This window comes from Mesoplodon mirus (genome assembly GCF_964341445.2).
Source record: "Mesoplodon mirus genome assembly, contig: SUPER_14_unloc_1, whole genome shotgun sequence".
Taxonomy (NCBI): domain Eukaryota; kingdom Metazoa; phylum Chordata; class Mammalia; order Artiodactyla; family Ziphiidae; genus Mesoplodon; species Mesoplodon mirus.
The window spans coordinates 245,029-263,375 of NW_028295795.1; the positions used below are offsets into that span (position 1 = coordinate 245,029).

At 47.2% G+C, this 18,347-nt stretch overlaps 1 protein-coding gene across 1 annotated transcript; it reads right to left on the reverse strand.

Annotated features, from left to right (window-relative positions):
• Positions 1–1,548: 1,548 nt before the first annotated feature.
• LOC309816120 (protein FAM170A-like) lies at positions 1,549–16,798 on the reverse strand (the record flags this gene model as incomplete). The annotated part of the gene is made up of 3 exons (XM_082646789.1): positions 1,549–1,570; positions 12,673–13,426; positions 16,729–16,798. The coding sequence occupies 3 exons, from the start codon at positions 16,796–16,798 to the stop codon at positions 1,549–1,551; spliced, it is 846 nt and encodes a 281-aa protein (XP_082502915.1).
• Positions 16,799–18,347: the final 1,549 nt, after the last annotated feature.

Consider the following 18,347-nt stretch of genomic DNA (forward strand, 5'->3'; position numbering starts at 1 on the left):
TTATTGCATAGGACGCTTCTATTGTCATATGATGTTAGACTGAGTGCCGCTCCCTTCATCCTCCTTCAGACCATGGCATTCTGTCTGCTACTCTCCCGAGGGTCCTTTCTTCTCCCTGGAAGGGATAAAACAAATGAGGTAGAACAGGAAGAGACAAGAAGCACTCCAAGCTCTGCTGGTCAGGGTTACCCTCCAGCATTGCCTTAATGCTCAGAGCCACACACACCGCAGTGAGCTTGGCTCCAGATCAACTACCACCCAACGAAGGTTCTGGAACATTTCCATATCTCGGGGGACCTCATTTCCACGTGACTCTCTTTCATATTCCCCTTTGTCACAGAAGGCTAGGTCCAGTGGTCCGGGTGAGATCTCGGCTCAGGCCCAAGGCTCTCAGACCTCAAAGTTCTGGTCCTGCAAGGGCCCCTGTCCTCTCTTGAGACCACTCCTGGCTCTCTCTGCCGAGAAGGAGCTGCTGGCAGTACGTCCTCTAAGAGTTGAGGTCCATCGTGCAGACCCTGAGAAAACTCCTAGGAAAAGGCTCCACCTTCTTGTTTACGTCAACAGAGGTCAATGCCTTTGTTAGTGCTGGGTGTGTCCCATTTGATGCAACTGCAGAGCCATTAGGTAAACCAGCACATGTGTGCGGCCCCTTCCCTTAGACTCCTCTGGGCCCTCGTGACATAGGCTCAGAAGACTGCCAGCCTCAAGCCTTACCTCTTCCAAGGGACGGCCACACCGTCTTCCAGGATCTTCTGTCCCATGAATCTCAGTTGCTGTTTGGAACTCAAAGGAGAGAAAAGACCCTGCCTGCGGGGTCTCTTTGGGCTGGGGCCTTCCCCCGTGGGCTGCTCTCCCTCATTCTCCTTTTCTTCTTGCTTCTCTACCTCCTTCTCCTCCTCCTCCTCCTCCTCCTCCTCCTCGTTCTCCTCCTCCTCCTCCTCGTCCTCTTCCTCAGGGGTGCTCTCGGATTCCACATTGCCCATCCGCTGGGCCATGGTGAGATGAAAGGCACGGCAGCTGAAGCCCTGCAGGACGCCGCCCTTCACGTGCTGCTGGAGGATCTCCAAGGTGGGGAAGACCCGGCAGCAGGCCATGCACCTGAAGCCGGTCTCCATGGTCAGCATCCAGTCCGCTGTCTTGGCGCTGGGTCTCTCCTCGACGGCAGGTGGCCCTGATGGGCTGCCTGGCTCTGCCCTTTCCTCATACTCTTTCTCCTCCCCAGTGGGCTCACTGTCAGACAGGAGGCTTTCGGTGGACACATCAGAAGAGGGGTCAGTGGCTACTGCGCACACATCCTCAGGAAGGGTCACTTCTTCTATCCTCAGCTGCTTTTCAGGCAACTCCAAGGGTTTCTTTGTCTTCCAGGAGACAGCGACACCCTTGTTCACTTGTACCTGCATGTAGTATATTTTCATGCCCCTTTCCTCTTTGTCTGGGTGCAGATAGTTCTTACAGTGTGAAGAGGGTGAGGAGGAGACACAGTGTGATGGGGAAGCGGTCTCTCCTTCTTCCTGATCCTGGGCTAGGGGTGGTCTCGGCTGGGCAGTGTCACGATGAAATCTCCGGATTCCTGAAAAAGGAAATTAAAATCATAATAACATGCATGGGCCATGCCGGAAGCTGAGGGAGCAGGTGTGGTAGACGAGAGAGGGACATTGGCACGACATAGCAATGTCGTGAGCTTGGTGTCCGTTGGCCGTAGGACGGAGTGGTGTATCTGGTGTCATCTGTGGGCTTTTCATGTGCGTGGGGGGGTATACTGGAGCGGTGTCTGTATACAGGGGTGTGGAGTATGGTGGTGAGGGCTGTAGTATGTGAGGGATGCGGCTGGATGCGTGTACGATGAGGAGTGTGAGTTTGGGAATATCGGTGGTGCATTCCTTGTGGAATGGGGCTGTGGTGCAGGAGAGTACTGTGGAGCACGTGCTTGGGGTTGATGTGCACTGAGAAGGGCTGTGCCTGGAGGGCACGTGTATGTGTGAGCTGTGTGCACCTGAGCTGGATGGTCCTGCTCTCAGGCTGGAGGTGTATGATGCAGAACTCTGTCCTTCTCTGGAAGCAAAGGCAAAGACAAAGCCTACATTTTCCTCTGAAGATGCTTAATCTGGTCCCTCTTCCCTCCACCTCAAGCCCAGGCCTTTCCGGCCCCTGCTTCTTGACTTCCCCACCATGGTAGTAGCAGTATTCACACACACACCCCCAGACTCAGCTGGCATCCACACCCTCGGAACAGCTCAGCCATCCTGCCCAGGCTCCTCCACAGAGCCCTCATCACCTCTGATGACCCTGGATTTCCTCTCAGCCTCCCTGGGATCTGTGTGCCTCCTGCTTCACAGCCAAGCACCCCCTCACCTGAGGAGCCCCACGCCCTTACCAGCGTAGCTGAGCTTGCACAGAGTAGAAGTACAGAAGAAGTATTTAGAGGCAGAGGAGACCTCCCCTGCCCCTGGGCTGCAGCCTTGGGCCACCACAGTGGATCCAAGCCGAGGGGGATCCTCTTGTGACTTCGAGAGTCCTGAGGGAGGAATGAAAGGCTCAGGGTGGGTTCATCAGTCCTCTGTCCACAAATATTTACTGAGTGTGTGACACGTGTCAGGTGCAGTGAATACACACAGTTGAGAGTGTGGTTCCCAGTGGATCCTCCAGGATTTAATTCCAATCAATACTTATTCTCTCACTGTCTAGTTGGTAATGTAGGCCTCGGTGGTGACTGTGAGTGTGTGGGAAGAGTGAGTGATGTGTATCAGTTAAGTCTGTGGTAAGTGTGGGGTTGGCATGGGGAGCACAGTGCAGACGTGTCTATCTGTGTCTGTGGCCTTTGTGTGCATGGTTTCTGTTCACAAGTCAGGAATTCTGGGACATGTAACGTTTCCTCATTACATGGTGTGGCTTGTATTTATGGTGTGTGTTCATTCATTCATTCACCAAGATTCAGTAAGCAGCTACTCCTGTGTATCCGGCACTCTTCCATTGTTGTAGTCTTTGGTAACGCTGCACATTCTAGTAGGGGAAGACACACACTAAACCAAACTACAATAAATATATAATACATCAGCTGGTGGTAAGTATATAAGGGTTGCCAGACTTAGCGAACAAGAATACAAGGCACCCAGTTAAATTTCAGTTTCAGATAAACCCAGAATAATCTTTTAGTGTAAGTATTCCCATGCACTATTTGGCCTGACTTAGTTTTAGTGTAAGTATAGCCCATACAATATGTGGGACATACGGATACTGAAAAATTACTTGTTGTTTATCTGGAATTCAAATTGAACTGGATAGCCCATATTTTCTCTGGCAATCCTGACATGGGTTACTGAGACTGTGGTTTACTGTGGTTTGTACAAAGCGGGTCTGGCATTACTCAAGAATGTGTTATAAGTGTGGTGTGTATGACACGTAACTGGTTCTTATAGAGGTATTTAGCGATGGCAGAAGTTAGCTGTGTTTGTGCAAGAGTTGAGGAGATACATGTATATAGTGTGTGTGTGTGTGTGTGTGTGTGTCCTATATATATAGTGTGTGTGTCTATATACATATCTCATCTCCACCGTTTGGTGTTGGAGGAGAGGATTGTGATACAGGTGGGTTGTATGAGAATGTAGTATAGGAGGGATGCGTGTATATACCTCCATGTGCTGTGTGTGGTTTACTAAGGAAGTTATATGTGGGGTGTGTGATATTTTTGCTGTATCAGAGTGTACATGGGTGTATGAGTTACTGTCTCATAAAACACCCCTAACAAGAATTCTGTATACACTCTTACGTACACCGAGTGTCAGCCAGGTCCAGGCAGGGTGACAAGAACTTTACCACGCAGATTTTATATCTGGTAAGCACTCTACCCCCATTCATCTCGCTCTTCTCTGCACTACCACACACACTCACACACACACACACACAGGAACATAGGGCAAAATATTCTGAATGGTCAGGGGCAGTCATTGCCTTCCCCAGCCTGTCCCAGCCACTGCCTGGAAATCTGCCTGCTGTCTAGAGCTCCATTCCCAGGGCCCATCCTACAGTCTCCAGGGCCCTGGGCCTGGTAGGAGCTACTGGGCTCTAATCTGGGGCAGAGGCCTCTAGCTGGAGCTCTGGGGTGACCACCCCTCTCCCAGGGCAAGCTACTCGCCTACATTTAATGCACGCAGGCAACACGTGGCCCGTGGCTCTCAGAGCTCCCCGCAGGACCCTGAGGCCATTTCTCACCCCCGCTCATGCGGTCTCAGTCTCTGGAAAACCCTTCCCTTCCCTTGATCTCCTTTGGGAAATTCTTCCTGTTGAAGGAATAAAACCTCCTTGCTTTCAATATGACACCATCCCTAGACAAACAATCTTCTTTCAAAGTGCATTCCACTTGTCAAGATATTTTTCAACAGGACCTTCAACTCATGGGGCTTCTCTTTCCACTTTGGTAAAAGAGGCCAAGCAACTCATGGGTCTCTCTCAGCATCCTTGCATCCTTCACATCCCCCACATCATGACCCCTAGGAAAGATCCAAGAGCATAAGAGAGAAATCGGGGACTGAGAAAAGCTGCACCTCTAGGTCTGTGCAAGCAGGATGCAGCCTGCTGTGAGTCCGACAAAGCTCCAGGCCCGGCTGCCCCAGGAGAGAGTCCTCAGACCAGCGGAGCTGACCTCTCATCTCCCAGGGGGCATCTGGCCGTTCTGTGCCGTCTCACACCACAGGGACCCTCCGGATAGATACGGCAGCATCAGTGAGACAAGGTCTCTCGCTCCCTGCTTCACAGGTGACACGTTCTCAGTCCCCCGCTTCCTAGAGAAGCTTCAGTTTGGCAGAAACCCATGTGCCCCAGACAAGTTGCCCCCCACATACCTCCTCCGTTCTCGGCAGTTTCCTGGGACTCTTCATTTTCCAGATGTTTCCTCTTTTGTCGCCGTTCCATCGTACCAACTAGAAGTCTCCCTTAGAAGATGCCTCAAGAGATGTCCAACTCCTCCTCTTCCCTACAGGTTGGCCCTTCTTGGCTCTTGGGCAATCCGTTGAAATGATTCAATACAAACAAAAATAGTCAAGTCTCCTAAATGGCTGAAAAACTTGTACCACTTGGTGAACCAGCAGTAGTGCCTAGTGCTCACCAGGGCTGTTATGTTTGCAAGGTTGCCAGGCTCACAGTGGAATTCTGTGACCTCAGTGATGACATCAGAGCATTCGGTGGACCTAGGTTGAGCACAGTGTCTGCAATAGCACAGGCCCCATTTTCAAGAACAATTCCTTTTTCCCAGCCGAAGCTTTCCCGTGAAAGGGAAAGGTTCCTACCATATCTATTATAAATTGTATCATACCATGTCTATTATAAAATTCACATTTTGATTGGAGATCTTTTAATGTCTTTTCTAGAGAGATTTAATATGAATGTTTTAAATGGTCTCCAGTTTCCCTGTGGATTATTGACATTTTAAACTCTGCACTTCAATTTTCCCTCAATACGTGTAATTTTGTCACGGCTATTTCTGTACTTAAAGATGAGGAACTATATAATTGATTTCTTCATTTTTTCCCCATCTCTTTCCAAGGTACTGCATTTGATTGTGTCTTGCGACTGAGTGAAAAATGCTAGTCCTTGAGTCAGGACATTGGGCCCTTTAGCAAGTAACTCAACCTATCTGGGCTTCAGCTTCTGTATGTGCGATCAAGAGGCTTGGACTAGATGACTTTTCAAATGCTGTGTTTCTTTGATTCACTCTCACTTACTGATCTGCTCCTTAAGAAGAGGGTCTGTTCTCATAAAGTAACAACAGTCTTTCGTACTCAGTTTGTTAGTTATATTGCCTTCCACGTATGCTTAGCTCTAAATAATTTATACGGCTCTTGTGACAATTTTTAGATCTTCTTTTTTTCTTATTTTCTTTTATAGTTTCTAATTTGTTATCGCCAGTGTAGAGGAGCCTGATTGACTTTTAAAATTTATTGATCTTGTATGTGTGTGCCTTGTTGAACCGTCTTATTAGTTCCTGCTTGTTTATCTGTGGGTTCTTTTGGGTCTCCTAGATAAATGAGCATATTAAATGTAAATAATGTGTTCTTTGGATAAAGTTTATTTTCTTGCATCTCTATATATAGAAGCAATATGTTGAATTGATTTAAATATTTAAATACTTACATGCCTGTTATCACAATCTAACATTCTTTATCTTATTTTCTTTCAATCAATATTATGTTTTCAAGATTTATCCACGTGAATCCATATAGATTTAGGTCTTTGATTTTTGACTCTTTGATATTATGTGATCACATGCATATAGCATCATTTATTTTCCATTCAAGCATTATTGGACAATTGGATTGTTTCCCTCCCTTCTCTAGAACAAACAACATTTCCTAGAATATCCCTGAAGATGTCTGACAGTCGAGAAGGGCCAGGCTGCCCGAAGGATTGCTACTTGCTTTTAGCCAGCTTCCAACAGGCCGTCTCCAGCCAGCAATTTGAAGCACAGCTGAATTGAGAACTGCCCCAAATGTGAAGATCTTAGGAGCTTCCTAGAAGGTGGGAGGTTAATGATAGGCATCCTGCTGGGATCCCAGGGGAGTCTGAGCTGGCCTGAAGCTCATCTTCCTCCTCCACCTCTCAAGAGAAATGTGGAGGAAAGAAGACTTCAAAAACTGTGAGCAGGCAGAGGGAGAGATATTGGGGGCCGAAGCTGTAACTGAGGTCTTGGAGTGGGCTGTGAGCACGCAGAGCCTCTCGAGAGCCAGGCTCTGCCTTCTGAGAACTTCTCCCCTAAGGCTGCTCATAATTCACGGGATACCAGCCATATAGAGCCGACTTGGCCCACACTGTCACAGAAAGCCTTATCAGAATCTCTTCTTCTTCATACACTCTTGTGTCTGTTACTTGGTTATTGCCTTTGGTACTCCACTGATGTGAACCACAGTCGCCAGGGGATGGAGGACACTAGTGACCCATCTTGCTCTGTGGCCTCAGTCCACAGCTGGAGGGTAAGGGAAGAGGCCAAATGAAGGTTAAGAAGGAAAGATGGAGTTTGAAGAGAAGACCTGAGTTAAGGGTGTCTTCTCAAGTCTTGATGACTGAAATGTAGCTCCTGTACCTGAAGTCCTGCTTGTTCTCAAGGCAGACCGCGGGGCTGGGTGCACTCAGTGAAGGAACCGTATACACTTAGTATTTCCTTGCTTGCTCACACTTGCCCTCCTCTGATACACCCTCTGCAAGACTGATCTTCCCCTGAAACAACTTTCCACCTGCTACTGTCATCTCAGGAACATTTGCTTCACCTTCCTAGTGTCCCCCTAGAATGCCATTGCAGCCAATTCATAATTTGATAATCATGCTGCTTACCATATGCTCAGCAACTTCTGAGAAATTTTATTCACTTTATTCCATAGTCTTCACCCATCAATAATCTTCCTTAACTTCCTAGCTGCAGGTTAACCCATTCGGAATCATTTCTTTTGCTTTCTCTTCTTTGGCAAATCCTTTCTATCTTTTAAGGTCTTTTTCTTGTCTCTCTACCATCTTGCCTTCCTGAACTTCTTTTTTTTTTTCGTTTAAGTAACCTTTCAATCTCCTTCCGCAATTTCCTCATACACATTGAGAGTTTATTCCTCACACGTTAGACAGCGGTTTATGAATGTCCAGGCATAATGGACTCAGAATGAGTTGGCACCCCCGAGGTACCTGTCTTGCTGGGGAGCCACAGGTGAAGGGCTGTCTGCTGGACACATGTTTGCATGGAGTCAGGCTGAGTGGCCTCAGGGTGTTTGCTCTGCACTTGTGTGTGTTTCTCCCTGGTTGGGTTCCTTGTCCAGCCACCTGTGACCTCCCTCCATCCAGCCCAGGGAATCCTTCTCATCACAGGGGTAGGATGTTTGTCTCATTTTCCATCACATCCTTTCCCCAAAGTTTGGTTGTGAGTTGTTCCCATTCCAAAGACCTTTCCTCTTTGAAGAGAAAAGAGAAAATCTTGTCTCTCCTTTTCTCTCCCTTCACTTCTGCTCTATTATCTCCTCCGTCCAGAATGGCCCACTGACTCACATGGGTGTAGATCCAAAGATGGCAAGAAATGCCAGCAATTCTGAGATAATAATACGGATGGATCAGGAAAACTTGAAAACCTTTATCCCGCCACATTAAAAAAAATTGCACTTCCAGTGTATTCAGAGTCTCAGTGTAGAAACACAAATGATAGAGAAATTGAATTACACTCAAGTTTTTCTTTCCTCCTTTCCTGATTTATTCTAATCCTCCAAGTTAACATGATGAACTCTTTGTTGTGTAAAGTTTCAGACATTTTCTACCCATGCACACTTTTCTTCTTTTCACATTAGAGTGTGAACTAGGTTACATTCAACATGCTGTGATTCTGTGATTCACTGTCTCCCACCGAGTCATCCACGGATAATGTCATCTGTTTCACGGAGAAATATTTCCAATAGCTAATAGCCAATGTCTGTGGAGTGCTTACTCTGTGTCGGTTTCTTGTAACTACTTTACAGATCATTTGTACAGCGTACCCATGGACCAGGTACAATTATGACCCCCAAGTGACAGATAAGTGCAGATAAGTACAAATAAATACAGAGGCCAAGTGACTTGCCCAAGACACTGGAGCAAATCAAAATCCATGCCTCTGTAATCATTTTGCTCTATTGCCTCTGTCTGGGAGGCTTGATGATTTGGCAACTAAAACCTTAAATATCATGTTCCATTTTTATATCTGTGACACAAGCGTGGGGCTGTGATACAGGGTAACTAACCTGACTACTTTTGAAAACCCTTATGCACCTGGATGAAAGTAAGCCAGGGACTGCAAGCCATAGATTTAAGGTTTCCTACCAACTTTTAAAAATAGCTTCTTGAATGCAATTTATGTAGTGTCAAGTCTAGGATGTAGTCCAAATAGTAACAGAAAAATGGAGATATGTAGGAAAATACTTAAAGTTGACAAGTATTGGGAGTGTAGTATTTTTGGGGCCAGCGTGTAGACCACAGGAAAACTTGCTGTTTCCATCCCAAAGGGAAGAGCCCTACGTTGCAACTGCCAAGGTCCCTGGGACAGCAAGTGTGCTCACTGCTTAGTAAAGAAGCATCCTCAGTTTGATAGAATCATATGGGAGCCTTACATTTGGTTAGCAGTTCTACATTCTTGATGTAATAATATTTTCAGGGTGTGGGAGGGTATCAAGCTCTGAAAATACCCTTGGAGAGATCTGCTTATTAAGTTTGGCTTTTTCAGTCTCCCTACTACTTCTTTACTAAACACCTGGCGGTTTCCTTCACTTTTCAGAACCATATTGTTTTTCCCTTGTCTAATGAACTTTGAAATACTTTTGGATGAGCTATTAAGATTGGGAAAAAATAAACATCTCTTTAAAATAAGGAAGATAATAACAATGACAAGTAGAAAAAGCTCTAAAACAGAGAATATCCTCCATTCTAGCCACTGACTGGGAGTGGAAGGTTCGTGCTCGCTGTCCAGGACGTAGAAATAAAAGCTGAGGAGGCGCTGAGGCGTCTCCTGGATCTCTATGAGCCTCCATCATTTCTGCTGAGTAGGGTTGACAGATAAAATATAGACTGTTTAGTTAAATATGAATGTTTGAAAAACAACGAGTACATTTTGAAGATAAGTATGCCCCAAATAGTTCATAGGATCTACTTATACTAAAAATAATGACTTATTATTCATGTGAAGTTCAAGTTTAACTGGGTATCCTGTATTTTTATGTCCTAAATCTGACAGCCCTACTGATGATCCACAATGGAGGCAGTTGAGGAGTGGTACATGCTGGCTCTCGGACAGTCAGAAATGGCTTCAGCAGATCCAGGTACAGTATGAAATTCTTTTTGGATGTAGCTCAGAAGCCAGGGCCAGCCCTTGACTGCAAGTACTGCCTCGGGTTTCCCTGAGGTGGGGTAAACCTTCCTCTTAATGGCCTTTTGGTAAGTCTGGAAGACCATATCCAAGGGGAGCCCCAAAGTCAGTTTCATCCTCACAACCATGTTTCCAATTCCTGGAATTGGCTGCATGTGACTCACAAGAGCTGAGGAGGTTTGTGGAAGTTGGGAGTGTCATAGCTTGAACACTTTGTAGGTAAAATTTTGCTGTTGTGAGAGTTTTAACAGGAGCAATGTGAAAGACTCCAAGTCCCCAGGTAGATAGAAATAATCCTGTTCTACCTGTGTGTATGTGACAAGTCTCTAATAGTTCAGAGAGCAAGTATCTGGTCTTAGAAAGACTGATCCAAGCTTGGATGTTTCTGGTGACAAGGCAAGGTCCTGAGTTTCAAGTTCACCTTTTATGGTTGAGGAGACAATAAGGTGGTCAGAAGGGAAATCATGGAGGAGACCTTGGCTTCATCCATCGTGCAGGCTTGTATATGTGGTTCTATGTAGATTGTGTTTCAAAGGTGGAGCTTGTTTACAACTATGAACATTCTCCGATGTGCTTTTTGGACCTTCATTCCCAGAGCGAGAGCAGTGCCGAGGCTCTAGAAACGCCATGGATATTCTGAGCTGTCAGTGGCATTTCCCCGGTACTGTTCCCTTGGTGCCGCTCCTTGAAATGTCCAAAGGGATTATCATGTGTCTTGTGGCGGGTCCTAGCATTGTGAAAGGAAGCTGCTGCCCCTGGCTCAGAGGATTTCGGATGTGGTGGGAGGAGGAGTAGTACTACGACTATAAATTGTATCACAGCATATCGATTCCATCTTGAGAGTGGGGTTGGGGGGTTATGAAGGGGGGCTTTTATTGTACTTTTATACATTGTACCCTTGAAACTAATTCAATTTTAAAAATTAGTTAATTTATTTGGCGCTTCATTGGGTCTTTGTTGCTGCTAGCGGGCGTTCTCTAGTTGCAGTGAGCGGGGGCTCCTCTTGGCTGTGGTGCGCAGGCTTCTCATTGCAGTGGCTTCTCTTGTTGCGGAGCATGGTCTCTAGGCACGCAGGCTTCCGTAGTTGTGGCACGTGGGCTCGGTTGATGTGGCACACGGGCTCTAGAGCGCAGGCTCAGTAGTTGTGGCGCGCGGGCTTTGTTACTCCGTGGCACGTGGGATCTTCCCAGACCAGGGCTCGAACCCATGACCCCTGCATTCGCAGGCATATTCTTAACCACTGCTCCACCAGGGAAGCCCGATAATTCAGTTTTTTATAAAGAGAAGATTCCTAATATTATTCCAAAATTTTAAAAATATGTAGTTGGATAACACTATGAAAAATTAACTGATATATTCTTTTATTATTTCTCTTTGCTCCCTGGATGTTTTTCCCCATCCAGTCAGCTAGGCACTGTGAGTTCACTGCATTAGGAAGGTAAAGACTCAGCAGAAATGAGGGAGAAAAACAGAAAAGTCTCAGCTTTGGAATGTTCACAACGGAGGCCACAGTAGAACAGGTGAGAATTCTGTGAACCAAAAATAAATGTCGTCTCAAATGCAAACAAGTATTCTCTGCACTGGGAGGCAGGAGAGGGAGGGAGGGAAGGACTGAAGGAGAGAGATCAGTGTGGCCAGGGACATGGAGACTGTGCTTGAGGACGATATGCCCAGGAAGAGAATCAGAATCTGGAGAAGATTCAGCCTGCACGTGATCATTGCCTCCAGCCAGCACCCTCATCTCAGACGTTGGGAAATTCAGAGAGAGAGTGGGAGTACGTCAGGAGGGCCACGCGCATAGTCTGTGTGGCAGGGGTTGTGGCCGTTCCCTATTTGTGAGGAGTCCCCAGCAATTTGCAGGCCTCTTCTGGAAAATGCTGGCGGACGTCTCTAGTGCTTATGTGAAAGCTTGTTCACAAACCTTGAAAGATACAGATGTAGATGACAGATAGATGCATAGATAGAAAAATGTCCTTAAATAAAAGCTCCAGGAAAGGTTTGGAAAATGCCCTTTATTGCATAGGACGCTTCTATTGTCATATGATAGACTGAGAGCCGGTCCCTTCATCCTCCTTCAGACCACGGCATTCTGTCTGCTACTCTCCCGAGGGTCCTTTCTTCTCCCTGGAAGGGATAAAACAAATGAGGTAGAACAGGAAGAGACAAGAAGCACTCCAAGCTCTGCTGGTCAGGGTTACCCTCCAGCATTGCCTTAATGCTCAGAGCCACACACACCACAGTGAGCTTGGCTCCAGATCAACTACCACGCAACGAAGGTTCTGGAACATTTCCATATCTCGGGGGACCTCATTTCCACGTGACTCTCTTTCATATTCCCCTTTGTCACAGAAGGCTAGGTCCAGTGGTCCGGGTGAGATCTCGGCTCAGGCCCAAGGCTCTCAGACCTCAAAGTTCTGGTCCTGCAAGGGCCCCTGTCCTCTCTTGAGACCACTCCTGGCTCTCTCTGCCGAGAAGGAGCTGCTGGCAGTACGTCCTCTAAGAGTTGAGGTCCATCGTGCAGACCCTGAGAAAACTCCTAGGAAAAGGCTCCACCTTCTTGTTTACGTCAACAGAGGTCAATGCCTTTGTTAGTGCTGGGTGTGTCCCATTTGATGCAACTGCAGAGCCATTAGGTAAACCAGCACATGTGTGCGGCCCCTTCCCTTAGACTCCTCTGGGCCCTCGTGACATAGGCTCAGAAGACTGCCAGCCTCAAGCCTTACCTCTTCCAAGGGACGGCCACACCGTCTTCCAGGATCTTCTGTCCCATGAATCTCAGTTGCTGTTTGGAACTCAAAGGAGAGAAAAGACCCTGCCTGCGGGGTCTCTTTGGGCTGGGGCCTTCCCCCGTGGGCTGCTCTCCCTCATTCTCCTTTTCTTCTTGCTTCTCTACCTCCTTCTCCTCCTCCTCCTCCTCCTCCTCCTCGTTCTCCTCCTCCTCCTCCTCTTCCTCAGGGGTGCTCTCGGATTCCACATTGCCCATCCGCTGGGCCATGGTGAGATGAAAGGCACGGCAGCTGAAGCCCTGCAGGACGCCGCCCTTCACGTGCTGCTGGAGGATCTCCAAGGTGGGGAAGACCCGGCAGCAGGCCATGCACCTGAAGCCGGTCTCCATGGTCAGCATCCAGTCCGCTGTCTTGGCGCTGGGTCTCTCCTCGACGGCAGGTGGCCCTGATGGGCTGCCTGGCTCTGCCCTTTCCTCATACTCTTTCTCCTCCCCAGTGGGCTCACTGTCAGACAGGAGGCTTTCGGTGGACACATCAGAAGAGGGGTCAGTGGCTACTGCACACACATCCTCAGGAAGGGTCACTTCTTCTATCCTCAGCTGCTTTTCAGGCAACTCCAAGGGTTTCTTTGTCTTCCAGGAGACAGCGACACCCTTGTTCACTTGTACCTGCATGTAGTATATTTTCATGCCCCTTTCCTCTTTGTCTGGGTGCAGATAGTTCTTACAGGGTGAAGAGGGTGAGGAGGAGACACAGTGTGATGGGGAAGCGGTCTCTCCTTCTTCCTGATCCTGGGCTAGGGGTGGTCTAGGCTGGGCAGTGTCTCGATGAAATCTCCGGATTCCTGAAAAAGGAAATTAAAATCATAATAACATGCATGGGCCATGCCGGAAGCTGAGGGAGCAGGTGTGGTAGACGAGAGAGGGACATTGGCACGACATAGCAATGTCGTGAGCTTGGTGTCCGTTGGCCGTAGGACGGAGTGGTGTATCTGGTGTCATCTGTGGGCTTTTCATGTGCGTGGGGGGGTATACTGGAGCGGTGTCTGTATACAGGGGTGTGGAGTATGGTGGTGAGGGCTGTAGTATGTGAGGGATGCGGCTGGATGCATGTACGATGAGGAGTGTGAGTTTGGGAATATCGGTGGTGCATTCCTTGTGGAATGGGGCTGTGGTGCAGGAGAGTACTGTGGAGCACGTGCTTGGGGTTGATGTGCACTGAGAAGGGCTGTGCCTGGAGGGCGCGTGTATGTGTGAGCTGTGTGCACCTGAGCTGGATGGTCCTGCTCTCAGGCTGGAGGTGTATGATGCAGAACTCTGTCCTTCTCTGGAAGCAAAGGCAAAGACAAAGCCTACATTTTCCTCTGAAGATGCTTAATCTGGTCCCTCTTCCCTCCACCTCAAGCCCAGACCTTTCCGGCCCCTGCTCCTTGACTTCCCCACCATGGTAGTAGCAGTATTCACACACACACCCCCAGACTCAGCTGGCATCCACGCCCTCGGAACAGCTCAGCCATCCTGCCCAGGCTCCTCCACAGAGCCCTCATCACCTCTGATGACCCTGGATTTCCTCTCAGCCTCCCTGGGATCTGTGTGCCTCCTGCTTCACAGCCAAGCACCCCGTCACCTGAGGAGCCCCACGCCCTTACCAGCGTAGCTGAGCTTGCGCAGAGTAGAAGTACAGAAGAAGTATTTAGAGGCAGAGGAGACCTCCACTGCCCCTGGGCTGCAGCCTTGGGCCACCACAGTGGATCCAAGCCGAGGGGGATCCTCTTGTGACTTCGAGATTCCTGAGGGAGGAATGAAAGGCTCAGGGTGGGTTCATCAGTCCTCTGTCCACAAATATTTACTGAGTGTGTGACACGTGTCAGGTGCAGTGAATACACACAGTTGAGAGTGTGGTTCCCAGTGGATCCTCCAGGATTTAATTCCAATCAATTCTTATTCTCTCACTGTCTAGTTGGTAATGTAGGCCTCGGCGGTGACTGTGAGTGTGTGGGAAGAGTGAGTGATGTGTATCAGTTAAGTCTGTGGTAAGTGTGGGGTTGGCATGGGGAGCACAGTGCAGACGTGTCTATCTGTGTCTGTGGCCTTTGTGTGCATGGTTTCTGTTCACAAGTCAGGAATTCTGGGACATGTAACGTTTCCTCATTACATGATGTGGCTTGTATTTATGGTGTGTGTTCATTCATTCTTTCACCAAGATTCAGTAAGCAGCTACTCCTGTGTATCCGGCACTCTTCCATTGTTGTAGTCTTTGGTAACGCTGCACATTCTAGTAGGGGAAGACACACACTAAACAAAACTACAATAAATATATAATACATCAGCTGGTGGTAAGTATATAAGGGTTGCCAGACTTAGCGAACAAGAATACAAGGCACCCAGTTAAATTTCAGTTTCAGATAAACCCAGAATAATCTTTTAGTGTAAGTATTCCCATGCAGTATTTGGCCTGACTTAGTTTTAGTGTAAGTATAGCCCATACAATATGTGGGACATACGGATACTGAAAAATTACTTGTTGTTTATCTGGAATTCAAATTGAACTGGATAGCCCATATTTTCTCTGGCAATCCTGACATGGGTTACTGAGACTGTGGTTTACTGTGGTTTGTACAAAGCGGGTCTGGCATTACTCAAGAATGTGTTATAAGTGTGGTGTGTATGACACGTGACTGGTTCTTATAGAGGTATTTAGAGATGGCTGAAGTTAGCTGTGTTTGTGCAAGAGTTGAGGAGATACATGTATATAGTGTGTGTGTGTGTGTGTGTGTGTCCTATATATATAGTGTGTGTGTCTATATACATATCTCATCTCCAGCGTTTGGTGTTGGAGGAGAGGATTGTGATACAGGTGGGTTGTATGAGAATGTAGTACAGGAGGGATCCGTGTATATACCTCCATGTGCTGTGTGTGGTTTACTAAGGAAGTTATATGTGGGGTGTGTGATATTTTTGCTGCATCAGAGTGTACATGGGTGTATGAGTTACTGTCTCATAAAACACCCCTAACAAGAATTCTGTATACACTCTTACGTACACCGAGTGTCAGCCAGGTCCAGGCAGGGTGACAAGAACTTTACCACGCAGACTTTATATCTGGTAAGCACTCTACCCCCATTCATCTCGCTCTTCTCTGCACTACCACACACACACACACACACACACACACACACACACACACACACACTCACACACACACACACACAGGAACATAGGGCAAAATATTCTGAATGGTCAGGGGCAGTCATTGCCTTCCCCAGCCTGTCCCAGCCACTGCCTGGAAATCTGCCTGCTGTCTAGCGCTGCATTCCCAGGGCCCATCCTACAGTCTCCAGGGCCCTGGGCCTGGTAGGAGCTACTGGGCTCTAATCTGGGGCAGAGGCCTCTAGCTGGAGCTCTGGGGTGACCACCCCTCTCCCAGGGCAAGCTACTCACCTACATTTAATGCACGCAGGCAACACGTGGCCCGTGGCTCTCAGAGCTCCCCGCAGGACCCTGAGGCCATTTCTCACCCCCGCTCACGCGGTCTCAGTCTCTGGAAAACCCTTCCCTTCCCTTGATCTCCTTTGGGAAATTCTTCCTGTTGAAGGAATAAATCCTCCTTGCTTTCAATATGACACCATCGCTAGACAAACAATCTTCTTTCAAAGTGCATTCCACTTGTCAAGATATTTTTCAACAGGGCCTTCAACTCATGGGGCTTCTCTTTCCACTTTGGTAAAAGAGGCCAAGTAACTCATGGGTCTCTCTCAGCATCCTTGCATACTTCACATCCCCCACCTCATGACCCCAGGGAAAGATCCAAGAGAATAAGAGAGAAATCGGGGACTGAGAAAAGCTGCACCTCTAGGTCTGTGCAAGCAGGATGCAGCCTGCTGTGAGTCCGACAAAGCTCCAGGCCCGGCTGCCCCAGGAGAGAGTCCTCAGACCAGCGGAGCTGACCTCCCATCTCCCAGGGGGCATCTGGCCGTTCTGTGCCGTCTCACACCACAGGGGACCTCCAGATAGATACGGCAGCATCAGTGAGACAAGGTCTCTCGCTCCCTGCTTCACAGGTGACACGTTCTCAGTCCCCCGCTTCCTAGAGAAGCTTCAGTTTGGCAGAAACACATGTGCCCCAGACAAGTTGCCCCCCACATACCTCCTCCGTTCTCGGCAGTTTCCTGGGACTCTTCATTTTCCAGATGTTTCCTCTTTTGTCGCCGTTCCATCGTACCAACTAGAAGTCTCCCTTAGAAGATGCCTCAAGAGATGTCCAACTCCTCCTCTTCCCTACAGGTTGGCCCTTCTTGGCTCTTGGGCAATCCGTTGAAATGATTCAATACAAACAAAAATAGTCAAGTCTCCTAAATGGCTGAAAAACTTGTACCACTTAGTGAACCAGCCGTACTGCCTAGTGCTCACCAGGGCTGTTATGTTTGCAAGGTTGCCAGGCGCACAGTGGAATTCTGTGACCTCAGTGCTGACATCAGTGCATTCGGTGGACCTAGGTTGAGCACAGTGTCTGCAGTAGCACAGGCCCCATTTTCAAGAACAATTCCTTTTTCCCAGCCGATGCTTTCCCGTGAAAGGGAAAGGTTCATACCATATCTATTATAAATTGTATCATACCATGTCTATTAGAAAATTCACATTTTGATTGGACATCTTTTAATGTCTTTTCTAGAGAGATTTAATATGAATATTTTAAATGGTCTCCAGTTTCCCTGTGGATTATTGACATTTTAAACTCTGCACTTCAATTTTCCCTCAATACGTGTAATTTTGTCACAGCTATTTCTGTACTTAAAGATGAGGAACTATATAATTGATTTCTTCATTTTTTCCCCATCTCTTTCCAAGGTACTGCATTTGATTGTGTCTTATGAATGAGTGAAAAATGCTAGTCCTTGAATCAGGACATTGGGCCCTTTAGCAAGTAACTCAACCTATCTGGGCTTCAGCTTCCGTATGTGCGATCAAGAGGCTTGGACTAGCTAACTTTTCAAATGCTGTGTTTCTTTGAGTCACTCTCACTTACTGATCTGCTCCTTAAGAAGACGGTCTGTTCTCATAAAGTAACAACAGTCTTTTCCTAACGTTGGGTTGGGCGGAGTTTAACTGTTCGTACTCAGTTTGTTAGTTATATTGCCTTCTACGTATGCTTAGCTCTAAATAATTTATATGGCTCTTGTGACTCTTTTTAGATCTTCTTTTTTTCTTATTTTCTTTTACAGTTTCTAATTTGTTATCGCCAGTGTAGAGGAGCCTGATTGATATTTAAAATTTATTGATCTTGTATGTGTGTGCCTTGTTGAACCGTCTTATTAGTTCCTGCTAGTTTATCTGTGGGTTCTTTTGGGTCTCCTAGATAAATGAGCATATTAAATGTAAATAGTGTGTTCTTTGGATAAAGTTTATTTTCTTGCATCTCTATATATAGAAGCAATAGGTTGAATTGATTTAAATATTTTAACACTTACATACCTGTTATCACAATTTAACATTCTTTATCTTATTTTCTTTCAATCAATATTATGTTTTCAAGATTTATCCACGTGAATCCATATAGATCTAGGTCTTCGATTTTTGACTGTTTGATATTATGTGATCACATGCATATAGCATCATTTATATTCCATTCAAGCATTATTGGACAATTGGATTGTTTCCCTCCCTTCTCTAGAATAAACAACATTTCCTAGAATATCCCTGAAGATGTCTGACAGTCGAGAAGGACCAGGATGCCCGAAGGATTGCTACTTGCTTTTAGCCACCTTC